Source organism: Chlorocebus sabaeus, chromosome 23 (genome assembly GCF_047675955.1).
Source record: "Chlorocebus sabaeus isolate Y175 chromosome 23, mChlSab1.0.hap1, whole genome shotgun sequence".
NCBI lineage: Eukaryota > Metazoa > Chordata > Mammalia > Primates > Cercopithecidae > Chlorocebus > Chlorocebus sabaeus.
Genome location: NC_132926.1, coordinates 6,021,687 through 6,033,634, shown reverse-complemented (window position 1 = coordinate 6,033,634; position 11,948 = coordinate 6,021,687). Strand labels below are relative to the sequence as shown.

At 50.0% G+C, this 11,948-nt stretch overlaps 2 protein-coding genes across 7 annotated transcripts in view; one reads left to right on the top strand and one right to left on the bottom strand.

Annotated features, from left to right (window-relative positions):
- The window catches only part of LOC119628093 (uncharacterized), a 52,362-nt gene extending 51,571 nt beyond the window's left edge, over window positions 1-791 (top strand). For both annotated transcript variants that reach the window (XR_012090768.1, XR_012090767.1), the window contains one exon: window positions 683-791. The gene's annotated coding sequence lies outside the window, so the exon portion shown is untranslated. The remainder of the gene's footprint in view (window positions 1-682) is intronic.
- Window positions 1-11,948, bottom strand: part of LOC140709950 (uncharacterized) — a 97,764-nt gene that overhangs the window by 468 nt on the left and 85,348 nt on the right. For 4 of the 5 annotated variants that reach the window (XM_073010509.1, XM_073010508.1, XM_073010506.1 and 1 more), the window contains 5 exons: window positions 10,618-10,667; window positions 10,081-10,151; window positions 9,906-9,996; window positions 7,039-7,196; window positions 728-3,408 (listed from right to left, as the gene is read on the bottom strand). In XM_073010509.1, the coding sequence (XP_072866610.1) occupies window positions 9,924-9,996; window positions 10,081-10,151; window positions 10,618-10,667 (194 nt within the window). In that variant the 3' untranslated portion in view covers window positions 728-3,408; window positions 7,039-7,196; window positions 9,906-9,923. Of the gene's footprint in view, window positions 1-727; window positions 3,409-7,038; window positions 7,197-9,905; window positions 9,997-10,080; window positions 10,152-10,617; window positions 10,668-11,948 lie in introns of those variants that run through there. The other variant, XM_073010510.1, reaches the window with a different exon arrangement.

The following is an 11,948-nucleotide window of genomic DNA, read 5'->3' as shown; positions in this document are numbered from 1 at the left end:
TAAAAACAAATGGATAGTGAAAAAATAGAAGGTTTTGGTTCAAATTAATTCCTCTCTTTAAAGAAAGGCTGCTTCTTATCAAGTAGGAAACCTCTAGGAGGGGCTGGGCATGGTGGCTCACACCTGTAATCCCAGCACTTTGGAAGGCCGAGGCGGGCCGATCATGAGGTCAGGAGATGGAGACCATCCTGGCAAACACGGTGAAACTCCGTCTCTACTAAAAATTAAAAATAAAAACTAGCCGGGCGTGGTGGCGGACGCCTGTAGTCCCAGCTTCTCGGGAGGCTGAGGCAGGAGAATGGCGTGAACCCAGGAGGCGGCGGAGCTTGCAGTGAGCCGAGATCACACCACTGCACTCCAGCCTGGGCAACAGAGCGAGACTCTGGCTCAAAAAAAAAAAAAAAAAAAAGTAAACCTCTAGGAGGGATGATAGCCACAGCAGCACCACAGGTGGATTCTGGGGAGAAAATGACGCTGGAAGGACGCAGGAAGGGAGGGAAAGTGAGCTCGGGTCAGATGAGGAGGTGGGAGCCCTGAGAGGCTGCAGGGACACACAGCCTGCCCTGGGTGCGGTGCCCTGTTCGAGATGGGCTGTTTCGCATGGATGAGGCGGCCGGGGCTGGAAAGCCTGTCTTCCCTGCTCTGCCCTGCACCTGCTCACCGTCACTCTTTGTCTTCCTAGATTCCACCGAGGATCTGGAGGTGGAACTTTCGAAGAAGAAAAAAACTCCATGGAAAGTGAAGGTCACACCCCTGCATTTGTCTGAGGAATACAGTTGCTTTCCTAGCTTTATCTTTCTGAATGAGCCTAAGAGATGAGAATCTGGCCGTATTTATCACAGGTGACTTACACAGTGTCCTTGGTCGGGTGAATTCTGAGTGAGAGCCTGTTCCCCAGTGAGGCTTGATTTTAAATAGCAGGATAAAATGACAGCATCAGTCACACACTGTGTGGCGGTGAGCTTTTTCCTTAGCAGCTTGATTCTCTCCTTGGAACAAAATTACTTAGGTTGCCAAGCCACATGGACTTGGAGGAAACATCCTCCAAGGAAACTGTATCTGTAGCATGAGGCGGTTTGTCCTGTTCTTTTGTGTTCCTTGGGCTTGAGCACTGTTTCCCATCTGGTTTTCTAATGTCACCAAGTGAGGAAAAGGCCTGTCAGGAGGCCTGGAGAGAGCAGGAGAGTGATATGTTTGGGGGAATCCCTCCCGTGTGAATGAAGAATCCAGGTGATGAGGAATGTACCACTGTCTCGCTGGCTTTCCTGTACACAGGCAGCCGGAGTTGAGCTTCCTGTTGTGACTGAGGACCCAGGCTGTGGTGGTGAAGTGGTTGCTCCAGATAAGGAGAGACGGGCACATTCTGCAGTCCCTGGGAGCCGCCGCGTTCTGTCTATGTGGGGTGGCGTTGTGTGCATGGGGCTGGTGTGTGTTGGCTGAGGTTGATCTATTTAACTATTTAACCAGAATCCTATTTAACTGGAGGGAGCCTCACAGCTCCTGGCCAGGGCAGCTGCTTCACACTAGTTGAGGCAGAGGTGGGAGAGGAGCCAGTTCCAGTGCAGGATGAACTAAGCAAAGGGAGGGGCTGCCCCAGAGGCCAGGTGTTCCTTGCAAATCTCCCTTGTGACCCATAAGACATCACTTTGCTTGTTTTTCTGAGATGGACTTGGAATCATCAGTCCCAAAGTCTGTGACCTGCCACCCATGGGTGGAAGGATTCTGGCCATGGCTGGTCACTGTGAGAGCAGAGGTCAAGCCCTCCTTGTTCCTTCTCATCCCAGAGCTCAGCCCCGGGCAGCCCATCTTGGGGCCCCAGTGATGTTCTAGTACATAGAGCCGAGCGCTGAGACAGACCACGAGTGTGAAAAGGCTTCCTGCTCACCCTCCGCAGTCTGCTGAGCCCCACACATTTCCAGGTTCCTGTGTGGATTCTGATTCAGGGTCAGGGGGAAGTGCCTGGGCTCCCCTCTCTGTCTGCTGTTGTGGTCCTATCTGCTCCTGGATCGTGAAATTAAGGATTCAAAGAGTAAATATTGTGTGTAGCTCACCATATTTTAAAGTCCATTAAAATAACTGCAGTAGGAGCATAGGTATTTTTAGGAAGGTTAAATGACATAGTAACATTTTTATGAAAAAAAGGATATTTACCAGGCCTCTTTCTGTGACGAGACCCTGTCCTGGAGTGATGTCCTGCATTTGTGTGCTGCCTGTGTGAACACTGCCTACTTCACAGTGATGAGGGTGGCTTAGCCAGAGACCCAAGGCTCTGTCTCCCAGGGCTCTCCTGATGGTCTCCTCTGCCTCCTTCACCACCAGGGAGGGTGGCCCAGCAGCAGCTTGGCTCGTGCTCTCACCCACCTCCTCCACACACACCAGCCCTGTGTGCCCAGCACCCAAGACTGCCAGAGGTCCTTCAGCAGCTCCCACGGCTGACAGTGACTCTATGTTTCCTAGCGACGGTGACCAATCAGATCATCCTAGAAGCGGTTGTAGCTCGACGCAAGGTAAAGTCTTCTTTCTTTGTCTGAGATGGGAGTTTTATTTCTCTTGGTTTCTTTCCATTTCATTTGAATTATGATATGCAAATCTCACCATGGAAATTATAGATGAATTGCAGAATTTCTTGGTGGGCAAATGTAAGTAAGAGTCCGTTACCAACTAAGAGCTGATTCAAGATGGCACCCATAGGTGACAGCTTCAGGGACAGACTGCATGGCAGAGAGCATTTTCCTCATGAGAAATGCTTTTAAAAAGAACGTAGAATTTGCAACCAAAAGACGTTGGTCTAGATAGAAGCAGCTGGACCCCACAGTGTGGCATGTGTTCGTTTGAACATTGTACGGTGACCTGTCACGGAGGTCATCTGAAGATGGAGCCTTTGTCTACGGCCGTAGCACCCTGAGTGCACCCGCTGTCATCTCATGATGAAGGTCCTGCCTCCGTCCCAGCTGCCACTCTATGAACTGCCGTTTCACACTGTGCAGAGCCAGGAGACCAGTGATCACGACGGGAGGCGACCTTTGCTGCTCTTCTCAAGATGTGCTCATTTCCCTCTTCTCACTGCAGTTTCTTCAGATCAGCCACTTGTACTTAAAATGTCTCCCTGATTTTTTTTTGTTCCCCCAACTCCAGCTTGTCTATAGATGTACAAATTTTAGAGTTTTACGACTCAATTTGTGTTCTTGATTTTTCTATCAAGATTTTTGCCTTAAACATTTTCCTCTATTTAGAAAAATGTCCCATTTCCCATGCCAAGTTTATGCAGGCTTTTCGCTAGAATAGATCCGGAAGGAACACAGCAGCACTGCCTTCACCAGATCCGGAGAATCCTGATACCAAGTGTGGTATGAGACAGCCCACGAGAGGGGAGTTACAGGCCAGTCTTCTGAATAGAGACATCCAAACCTGAAACCAAATATAACAGCAGGCTAAATGCAGAGACTGCTACAAATGATAATGAGTTATTTCATAATTTGAAACAATTTTGCCTAGTTTAAAGGTTTTGGGGATTGTTTTAAAGAAAAATTTAAAAGATAAATACAACTGAATGAATGTAAACAGTTATAAAATGGAAAACGGTATATGGTGATAAAAGGCCATATGTTTTGTAACCTCATAATTTCTAATCCCAATCAAAACTGGGATAGATTTGTTTATAAGGTCTTATTAAAATTAGCTACAGTATTAAACATACGCTAATATCAAACTAGAATTTTGGTTGAAAAGCTGTTCTTAAGATATGAATTTGTTCTCAATGAGAATACAAGAGGTAACCATTTTTCATTCTGAAATGTATTTATTTTTAAAACTTCTCAGACTGATGCTTCAGAAGTTCAACTTGTACCGTGTCTCTTTATGTGTAATTTACAGGTCCCACATCATCGCCTTCTGTTTCTTTTTTCCTGGAAAAGTTGCATCTTTCTACTTGGCTGGGATGAGAACTCTCCTTTTCTTTCTTTCTTTTTTTTTTATTGTTTGTTCGTTTGTTTTTGGAGACGGGGTCGCCCTCTGTCGCCCAGGCTGGAGTGCAGTGGCACAGTCTCGGCTCACTGCAACCTCCACCTCCTTCAAATTTTCATCAGCTCTGTCACCTTCCCCCAGGTTCTAATTCTGTCACTGTAACACCAACACGCTTGCCTTCAAGGTCTAAAAAGCCAACATTGGTCTCAGCTGTCACGTGGTTTTGTGCTCTTGGCTTTCAGTCTATCTGGGTTGTCTCCTGTGAGCAGGCGAGGGAACTCGCTTTCCTGCTCACAGCACCTGCTCATGGCCCAGGGTCCACCTTACCTGTGTCTCGTTAACCTCGAGGGCCTGCTCACCAGGGTGGCTTCCAGGCCATTCAGTGCCCTTCGTCGAGGCGCTGCCCACTCTCAGGTAGCTGCTCAGGTCAGCCGTCAGCAAGATGGGTGGGTCACAGACTTAGTTCATCAAACCACTGATGCACCAGCCCCAGTGGCCACGTTTTCAGTTAACTTCCGTTAACTGCTCGTGCAGGGTTGGTCAGTTGAAGGAAAGTTTTTTCCTGGCACAGCCGTTAAGTGACGCTCGGAACGTCCTGAGTCCTGAGCCAGCTTGGGGGCCAAGCCGATCCCTGGTCCCTTGGGGTGGTCACTGGTCACATGCTCACCACAAAGCAAGGCCAGGGGCCGGAGGTTTCTGTTTGAATGATCTGAGCTCTTCTCTGGACTCAGCCACCTCCAGGCATCCACCTTCCTGAAGAGACCTGGGGCAGGAGGGTTGAGAAAGGGAGTGGAAAGAGCTCCTGGTTCAGGGTCCAGGCCATGATTTAGAGGCCTCAGGCGTTCAGGGACCTCTGTCCCCAGAAAACCATCTACATTCTTGTCCCAGATCCATCACTCCTGAGTGCTGTGACTCTGGGCAACTCACTTCAAATCCCTCATTTCACTTCCCTGAGCTGTCAACTCTGGGTGGCAGCCCCTGCCCCGCCCATCCCTCCAGGCTGATGTGGGCATCACAGGAAAGAACAGAAACTCTCCCCATGGCTCTGAAGCATCAGGCCCATGTGAAGGAGGAAGAAAATCCCGTCCCCCACTGCCCTGGAGCCCCCCAAGCAGAGCAGCTTCTCTATATTCACCACCAAGAGCCTAATTTCTTTCTCTTTTTCTTTCTTTCTTTCTTTCTTTCTTTCTTTCTCTCTTTCTTTCTTTCTTTCTTTTTCTTTCTCTCTCTCTCTCTCTCTCTCTCTCTCTCTCTTTCTTTCTTTCTTTCTTTCGAGAGGAGGTCTCGTTCTTGTCACTCAGGCTGCAGTGCAATGGAACAATCTTGGCTCACTGCAAACCCTGCCTCCCAGGTTCAAGTGTTTCTCCTGCCTCAGCCTCCTGAGTAGCTGGGATTACAGGTGCCCACCACCATGCCCAGCTAATTATTGTATTTTTAGTAGAGACAGGGTTTCACCATGTTGGCCAGGCTGGTGTCAAACTCCTCATCTTAGGTGATCTGCCTGCCTTGGCCTCCCAAAATGCTGGGATACAGGCGTGAGCCACCTCGCCTGGCCAAGCCTGATTTCTTCCTCAGGACGTGGAATGATTGAATCTCACAGGGTACTCACAAAGCACCGGTCATCTTATGGCCTTCCCTCTTTGTCTTCCTGACTTTGTCTCAGTTGGACAAAGGACCAGCAAATCCACACTGACCCTCTTTCTCACGTCAGTGTCCTTTGAGTTCGTTCCTGTTACCTGGAATCTGTTCCTTTTTCTGGACGGGATCGTGGGAACAGCATCCCCGAGACTGTCCGTGGTGAGGTGGATGGCAAGGCCTTTCCTGTGGGGCAGCCGGCGCGGCGGGTGTTAGCGTCCTGGCTCACCGTGCCCTCCTTGAGTGTCTTTGGTGTTTTTCTTCCATTCTTCCTGGCACAGAGTATTTCTCTCTCAGAGGTGGATGAGATTCTAATTTTCCCTTTCTTTTTTTTTTTTTTTTTTTTTTTTTTTGACAGAGTCTCGTTCTGTCACCCAGACTGGAGTGCAGTGGTGCAATCTTGGCTCACTGTAACCTCCACCTCCCGGGTTCAAGGGATTCTCCTGTCTCAGCCTCCCGAGTAGCTGGGATTAGAGGTGTGCGCCACCATGCCTGGCTAATTTTTTTTTTGTATTTTTAGTAGAGACCAGGTTTCACCGTATTGATCAAGAAGAGAGGGCAAGTTAGCTCAGGTCAGGTTAGGAAGGAGGAGCCCTGGATGCTGCAGGGAAACACTGTGTGGTGGGCCCTGTTTGAGATGGGTTATTTCAGGTTGAAGAGGTTGCCTTAGCTACAGGACCAAGGCTCTCTTCTGTGGCCTTCCTGATACCATCCTTCACCATTTGCCTTCCCTCACCACCATGGAGAATGGACCGGCAGAGGCTGAGTCTGTGCTGTGAACACACCTTTCACACATGCCAGCCCCGGGTCCACAGCTCCAAGACCACCTGAGGGATTGACTCAGTGGAGCTCATGTGCTTATAGTGACTCTGTTTCCCAGGTGACCTGGAAGACCTGGAGGAGGATGTGCCAGGGCAGACATCCTCGGAGGAAGCCACAGGGGTTCACGTGGTAAAGTCATCTTATTTCCTCTGAATTGGAAATTTATTTCCCTCGGTTGTATTTCCTTCTGCGTTTTTACCACACTGGTGTTTAAATACCTAAAAGCCTGTGATTTCTGGGGTGGCTCCCCTAGAGGGGCTGCCACTGTCTGAGACCCACCCGGCAGTCTTGGAGTCCCGTGCTGCTGCCTGGCAGGGCATCTGAAGATGTGGCCTCTGGGACGGCTCAGGGCCACACTAACTGAGTACTTTAAGCGTTGACCCGCTTAGGGTGGGGTCAGTGGGGTAGACTCCAGGGGGCTCCCAGGGTGGGCTCCGGGGACTGCCCCCCTTGGCAGCTGCACCTGAGAATCTGCTGCCTGCACCTGTCCAGGCAGCCGGCATCATGACAGTGGCTACTTCAGATGGGCTCTGCTGCCATCAACTTGGCCTGTTGCTAGGGTGTGAGCTTTGTCTCCGGAGAATGAGGATCCTTCCCAGTTCACACAGGCATACTCACACGCTGGGTCACCACCAAGACACACTCTTGTCTGTTCTCAAGAAGACATGCTTCTGAGGCTGTGGACACACACAATGCGGCTCCTTCACACCCCCGTTCTGAAGGGACGGCCTGCCCCTCCACACTTGTGGGTATATCTCGTCAGGTGGGATGAGATACTGAGAAAAGAAATAAGACACAGATTCAAAGTGTAGAGAAACAACAGTGGGCCCAGGAGACCAGCACTTAGCATACCAAGGACCTGCACTGGCACTGGTCTCTTGAGTTCCCACGGTTTTTATTGATTATTATTTTCACTATCTTAGCAAGAGGAATGCAGTAGGAGAGCAGGGTGGTAATAAGGAGAAGGTAGCAAAAAAACATGGGAGCAAAAGAATTTGTGTCATAATTAAGCTCAAGGGGAGGTACTATGCCTGGATATGCACGTAAGTCCTGTAAGTTCTCCAGCCAAGCCGAAGTTCCTCTGCAGACTTGTGCATGACGGCATGTCCGGATGATTCCAACCCCCTGCTGTGGATTCAGTCCCATTCCCTAAGACTTCTCTGCAGTCCCCAGACATCAACAAGCACCAATAAGTTCTCTTTTCTGTGTCCTGCCTGAATTCTTGTCCCTGTGAAGCATTAGCAAATTGAAATGTTTGTTTTCTCCATTTGGAAGTTTTCAGCATTTGGGAGTTTTAGTTTTTTTGGAATAATACACTAGTAGGACATTTACAAGGCACAGAAGAATGCGCACTGAAATCTGGACTTGTCTTTCCTTCTTCTGCAGCCTGCCAGCTTCTGCCTCTAGAAGTAACAGCTGTTAAGTTTCTGCACATCTTACCAGATTTATTAATTGAACAATCATATAGCACTGACACCCGACAAAGCTTTTTAAAAGGGCTTTGACTACCAGTGTAAAAGACTTATTTATTTTCACTTACTATGAACACTTACGTGGCACCAGGAAGGAAAGTTTTATGCTCATTCCTTTTTATTCTTCCTAATATATTCTGTTTTTAAAAATGTGTTTCCCAATTTGGTATTAAAAGATATAAATCTGTGGTCTAGTATTTTTTAACTAAGCTTTCTCCCTCTATGTGTATATTTATATGTGCACACCTGCATAATTTTCTATTCAGCTGTTGAGAATTAAAATTCTCCATTTACACAGGTAATATGTGTTCCTTCCCGAATCCTGTTAACCACCCCTTCAAGTAGATAATCCCTGAAAAAAAATTGCAACGTCTATATTAATGCAGTTTTTATTCCTTATCAATGACCCATTTGATGTAATAGTTCTTAAAACTTGTGATGAATCAATAGTGATGGAAATTTGTACTGAATCATTTCATATCTTTTTTATTACTATGAATTATATTCTTAGAGATTGGGGGCCGGACGCAGTGGCTCAAGCCTGTAATCCCAGCACTTTGGGAGGCCGAGACGGGCAGATCACGAGGTCAGGAGATCGAGACCATCCTGGCTAACCCGGTGAAACCCCGTCTCTACTAAAAAAATACAAAAAACTAGCTGGGCGAGGTGGCGGGCGCCTGTAGTCCCAGCTACTCGGGAGGCTGAGGCAGGAGAATGGCGTGAACCCGGGAGGCGGAGCTTGCAGTGAGCCGAGATCCGGCCACTGCACTCCAGCCTGGGTGACAGAGCGAGACTCCGTCTCAAAAAAAAAAAAAAAAAAAAAAAAGCATTACAGAAACCACTGTTTTAAAGAGTGAAGAACAGGGTGTGTGTATACATATACATACATATACACACATATATATAAAATACACAGGGTGTGTGTGTACATATACATACATATATATGCATACTATATATAAGATACACAAAAAAAACACACATTCTTATTACGGAATGAGACCACTACTTCTGCTATCCTTCCCAATTTCTCCCCCACCTCCCCTTTTACCTCCTTTATAAGACAGGAGAAAAAGGAGAAAGCAAAACATTGGAAAGAAACAGAAGTAAGATAAATAGTTAGACGACCTTGGCGCCACCACCTGGCCCTGGTGGTTAAAATAATAATAATAATATTAACCCCTGACCAAAACTACTGGTGTCATCTGTAAATTCCAGACATTGTACAAAAAAACACTGTAAAACGTTTTGTTCTGTTAGCCAATGCAGGTAGCCCCCAGTCACGTTCCCCACGCTTGCTCCATCTATCACGACCCTTTCACATGGACCCCTTAAAGTTGTAAGCCCTTAAAAGGGCCAAGAATTTCTTTTTCAGGAAGCTCGGCTTTTAAGATGCAAGTCGGCTGATGCTCCCGGCCAAATAAACTTCTTCCTTCTTTAATCCCATGTCTGGGGAGTTTTGTCAGCGGCTAGTCCTGTTACAATATGTATATCAAGGGTTTCTTTGTTGGCATCTGACACAGACACAGAACCACTGATGCCCAAACCAGTGTTCTCTACACACAGAAACCTCCAACCTCATCTTGAGAAATGGGGCCATGAGGCCACCCCAGGCACCGAGGGCTCCACGGAGACTGAGGGGTCCCTGGGACTGGGCACATCCCAGCGGGTCTTGGATCCTGGCCCTTCCCCTTCTTGATACCAGGCCCTACTGAGTGCCCGCAGGTGTGCAATGCTGGGCTGGGTGGGCTGCTTGTGTGGGTGATGCTCCCTCCCCGTTGTCTTCTGGGGACAAGGAGGGCAGGGCTGGGTCCCCTCAAATGAGCTTAAGTGGCACTGCAGACAAGAACGTGGTGCATGGCCCTCAGAATCCTGCATGTGGTAGCCTGACCAGCACCTCAGCCCCTCCCTCATTAAAGCAGCCTATGGAGGGCTCAGCCCAGTGGGCTCAGGGGCTGCTATGGAGAGGGTGTCTGTTCCCTGGAGGATGTTCTCAGGGCATCCTTCACTTGCCTTTAGGGATTTCCACCATCAAATACAAAGGCCACAACAGGTCAGGTCAGGCTCTTCAGCATCCTCATCCTCCTCGAGCTCACTAGGTTTTCTGAGAGCACAAGAGAGTGAGGGCAGCCACGGGCACACAGGCATTGTCTGCCTTCCCCTGGTCATGCTGCCACTGCACACTCACATTTCTTCTGCCTGTTCAGGGTTTGTCTCTTTCGCTTTTTCTGCAGGTGCCGGGAGAGGACTTGTTGGTACCTGGGAGGAAGAAAACAACTGCGCATGTCCAGAGACCCCAGTGCCGCAAAAGCCCCTGGGTGGGGGAGGGGGCGGCCAGAGCAGACCCAGATGTCACTGGGAACCCTTCCTGCAGGGTGGGGCCAACTCTTCTGACCTCAGCCAGGCTCCCCGCCTAAACCCTGTGGGGTTCCTCAACAGGATTCAGCACTGCAGCCTGGGGACCAGGAATCGAGGCAATGCCGAGGCAGTGGGCAGGATTCAACGCTACAGCCTGGGGACCAGGAATCGAGGCAATGCCGAGGCAGTGGGCAGGAGGGCTGCAGAGGGACTTTATCGACACTGAAGACCCAGGACATCGTCTGTCACGACGAGACCAGGTCCTTCAGGAGGATGACCATAAGAGAGCAGAAGAGGGAGAGAGCCAGAGCTAAAGGAGGAGCTCATGAGTCAGAGGCTGAGAGAGAGGAGGAAGGAAATCAATTACATGCTGATGGCCATCTGCGCACTTGGGCTCTTCCGTATCTGCTCCAGAAGCTTCAGGGTGTCCGGAGGAGCAGCAGTGATAGGGCAGCCATGGGAAGGAAAGGGGAGAGTTAGAGTGGAGGGGGCACTCGGGCTCTGGTGTCCTCAGGCTGGGGAGCCAACCCCACAGGCTCAGGTGTGCTTATCTCAAGCCTTCTCCGCAGCCTGGATCACTTCCTCTCTGCAGTGAGGGAGGAGCTTCTGACTTCCCACGCGCTTTCCCAGCCCTCACACTCCATAACTGTGCCCAGGCAGGGAAGTCCGTGTCATCCCTGTTCCTCCAAAAGGCGGCCACCCTCTGCAGGACATTGTGCATGCCATGCGATTCCCTCCCTTCTCCTCCTCTAGGGCCTGTTTCTGCTCTTCTGATGAATCTCGTCCCTTCCCCCTGTCAACCACCAATCCCGCTGCTCTCCAACATAAAAACACAGGAGGGAAGGGCAGCGCTGCACTCCCAGGCCCTCCATAAACCCGTGGATCACACCCGAGGTCGGCAGCACCTGCCACAGGCCCGGGTCTGAGTTGGGGCCTGTGGGAGGCAAAGACAATGGGTGTCACAGATTGAGTGACTGGGATGTATGCCTGGGATGGCCTTAGGGACCTGGAAAATACTCCACCCTCACATGAATCCCACAAGCTTCTGAAAGCGTAGAAACACTGTAATGGGACTCTAGAGAAAGCCCCTTGTCCCATGGCCTGAACGTGCAGGTGAGGCCACGTTGTCAGCACATGAATGAAGGGATCCTGCCAGGGTTTGGCTGAGCTGTGGGAGGACTGGGTGGGAGGGCACCTGGCCAGCCTGACACAGGGAACAAACTGGGCCTGATGGCAGTGTGGGGAGTGGGACAAGGCTGTCGGGCCACAGCGGAGGGTGTGACAAGACAAGTGACCCCTGTGCCAGGTGCCCAGCGGCTCCATCCTGGGCCTGGCAGATCCAGCAACCAGGTCCTAAGGAGGGTAAGAGCCGCTGCCTACAGCAACACAGCAGCCACCCCACACACATACCCTAGGATTCCTGCCAGCCACGGGGGGCCTCGGTGACAGCTGGACACTGAATTCTCAAATTAAAGCCAATTCAGTTTCCATTCCTAGCCCAACAATTTGGGACTGGGTGAGAAGTGGAGGCCAGAATCCTGCTCAGGCATGGGTTTCTCCCCTCAGGTCTTTAGGATCGGGGCACACTGAGTAATCCCAGAGGAGGACTCTCTGCCTCAGGAGACTCAGAGGGCGCTGCGACCAGCAACAGACGGTGAGGGCTGGACAGGAAGGCGCTGCTGCAGGTCCCGAGAGTGC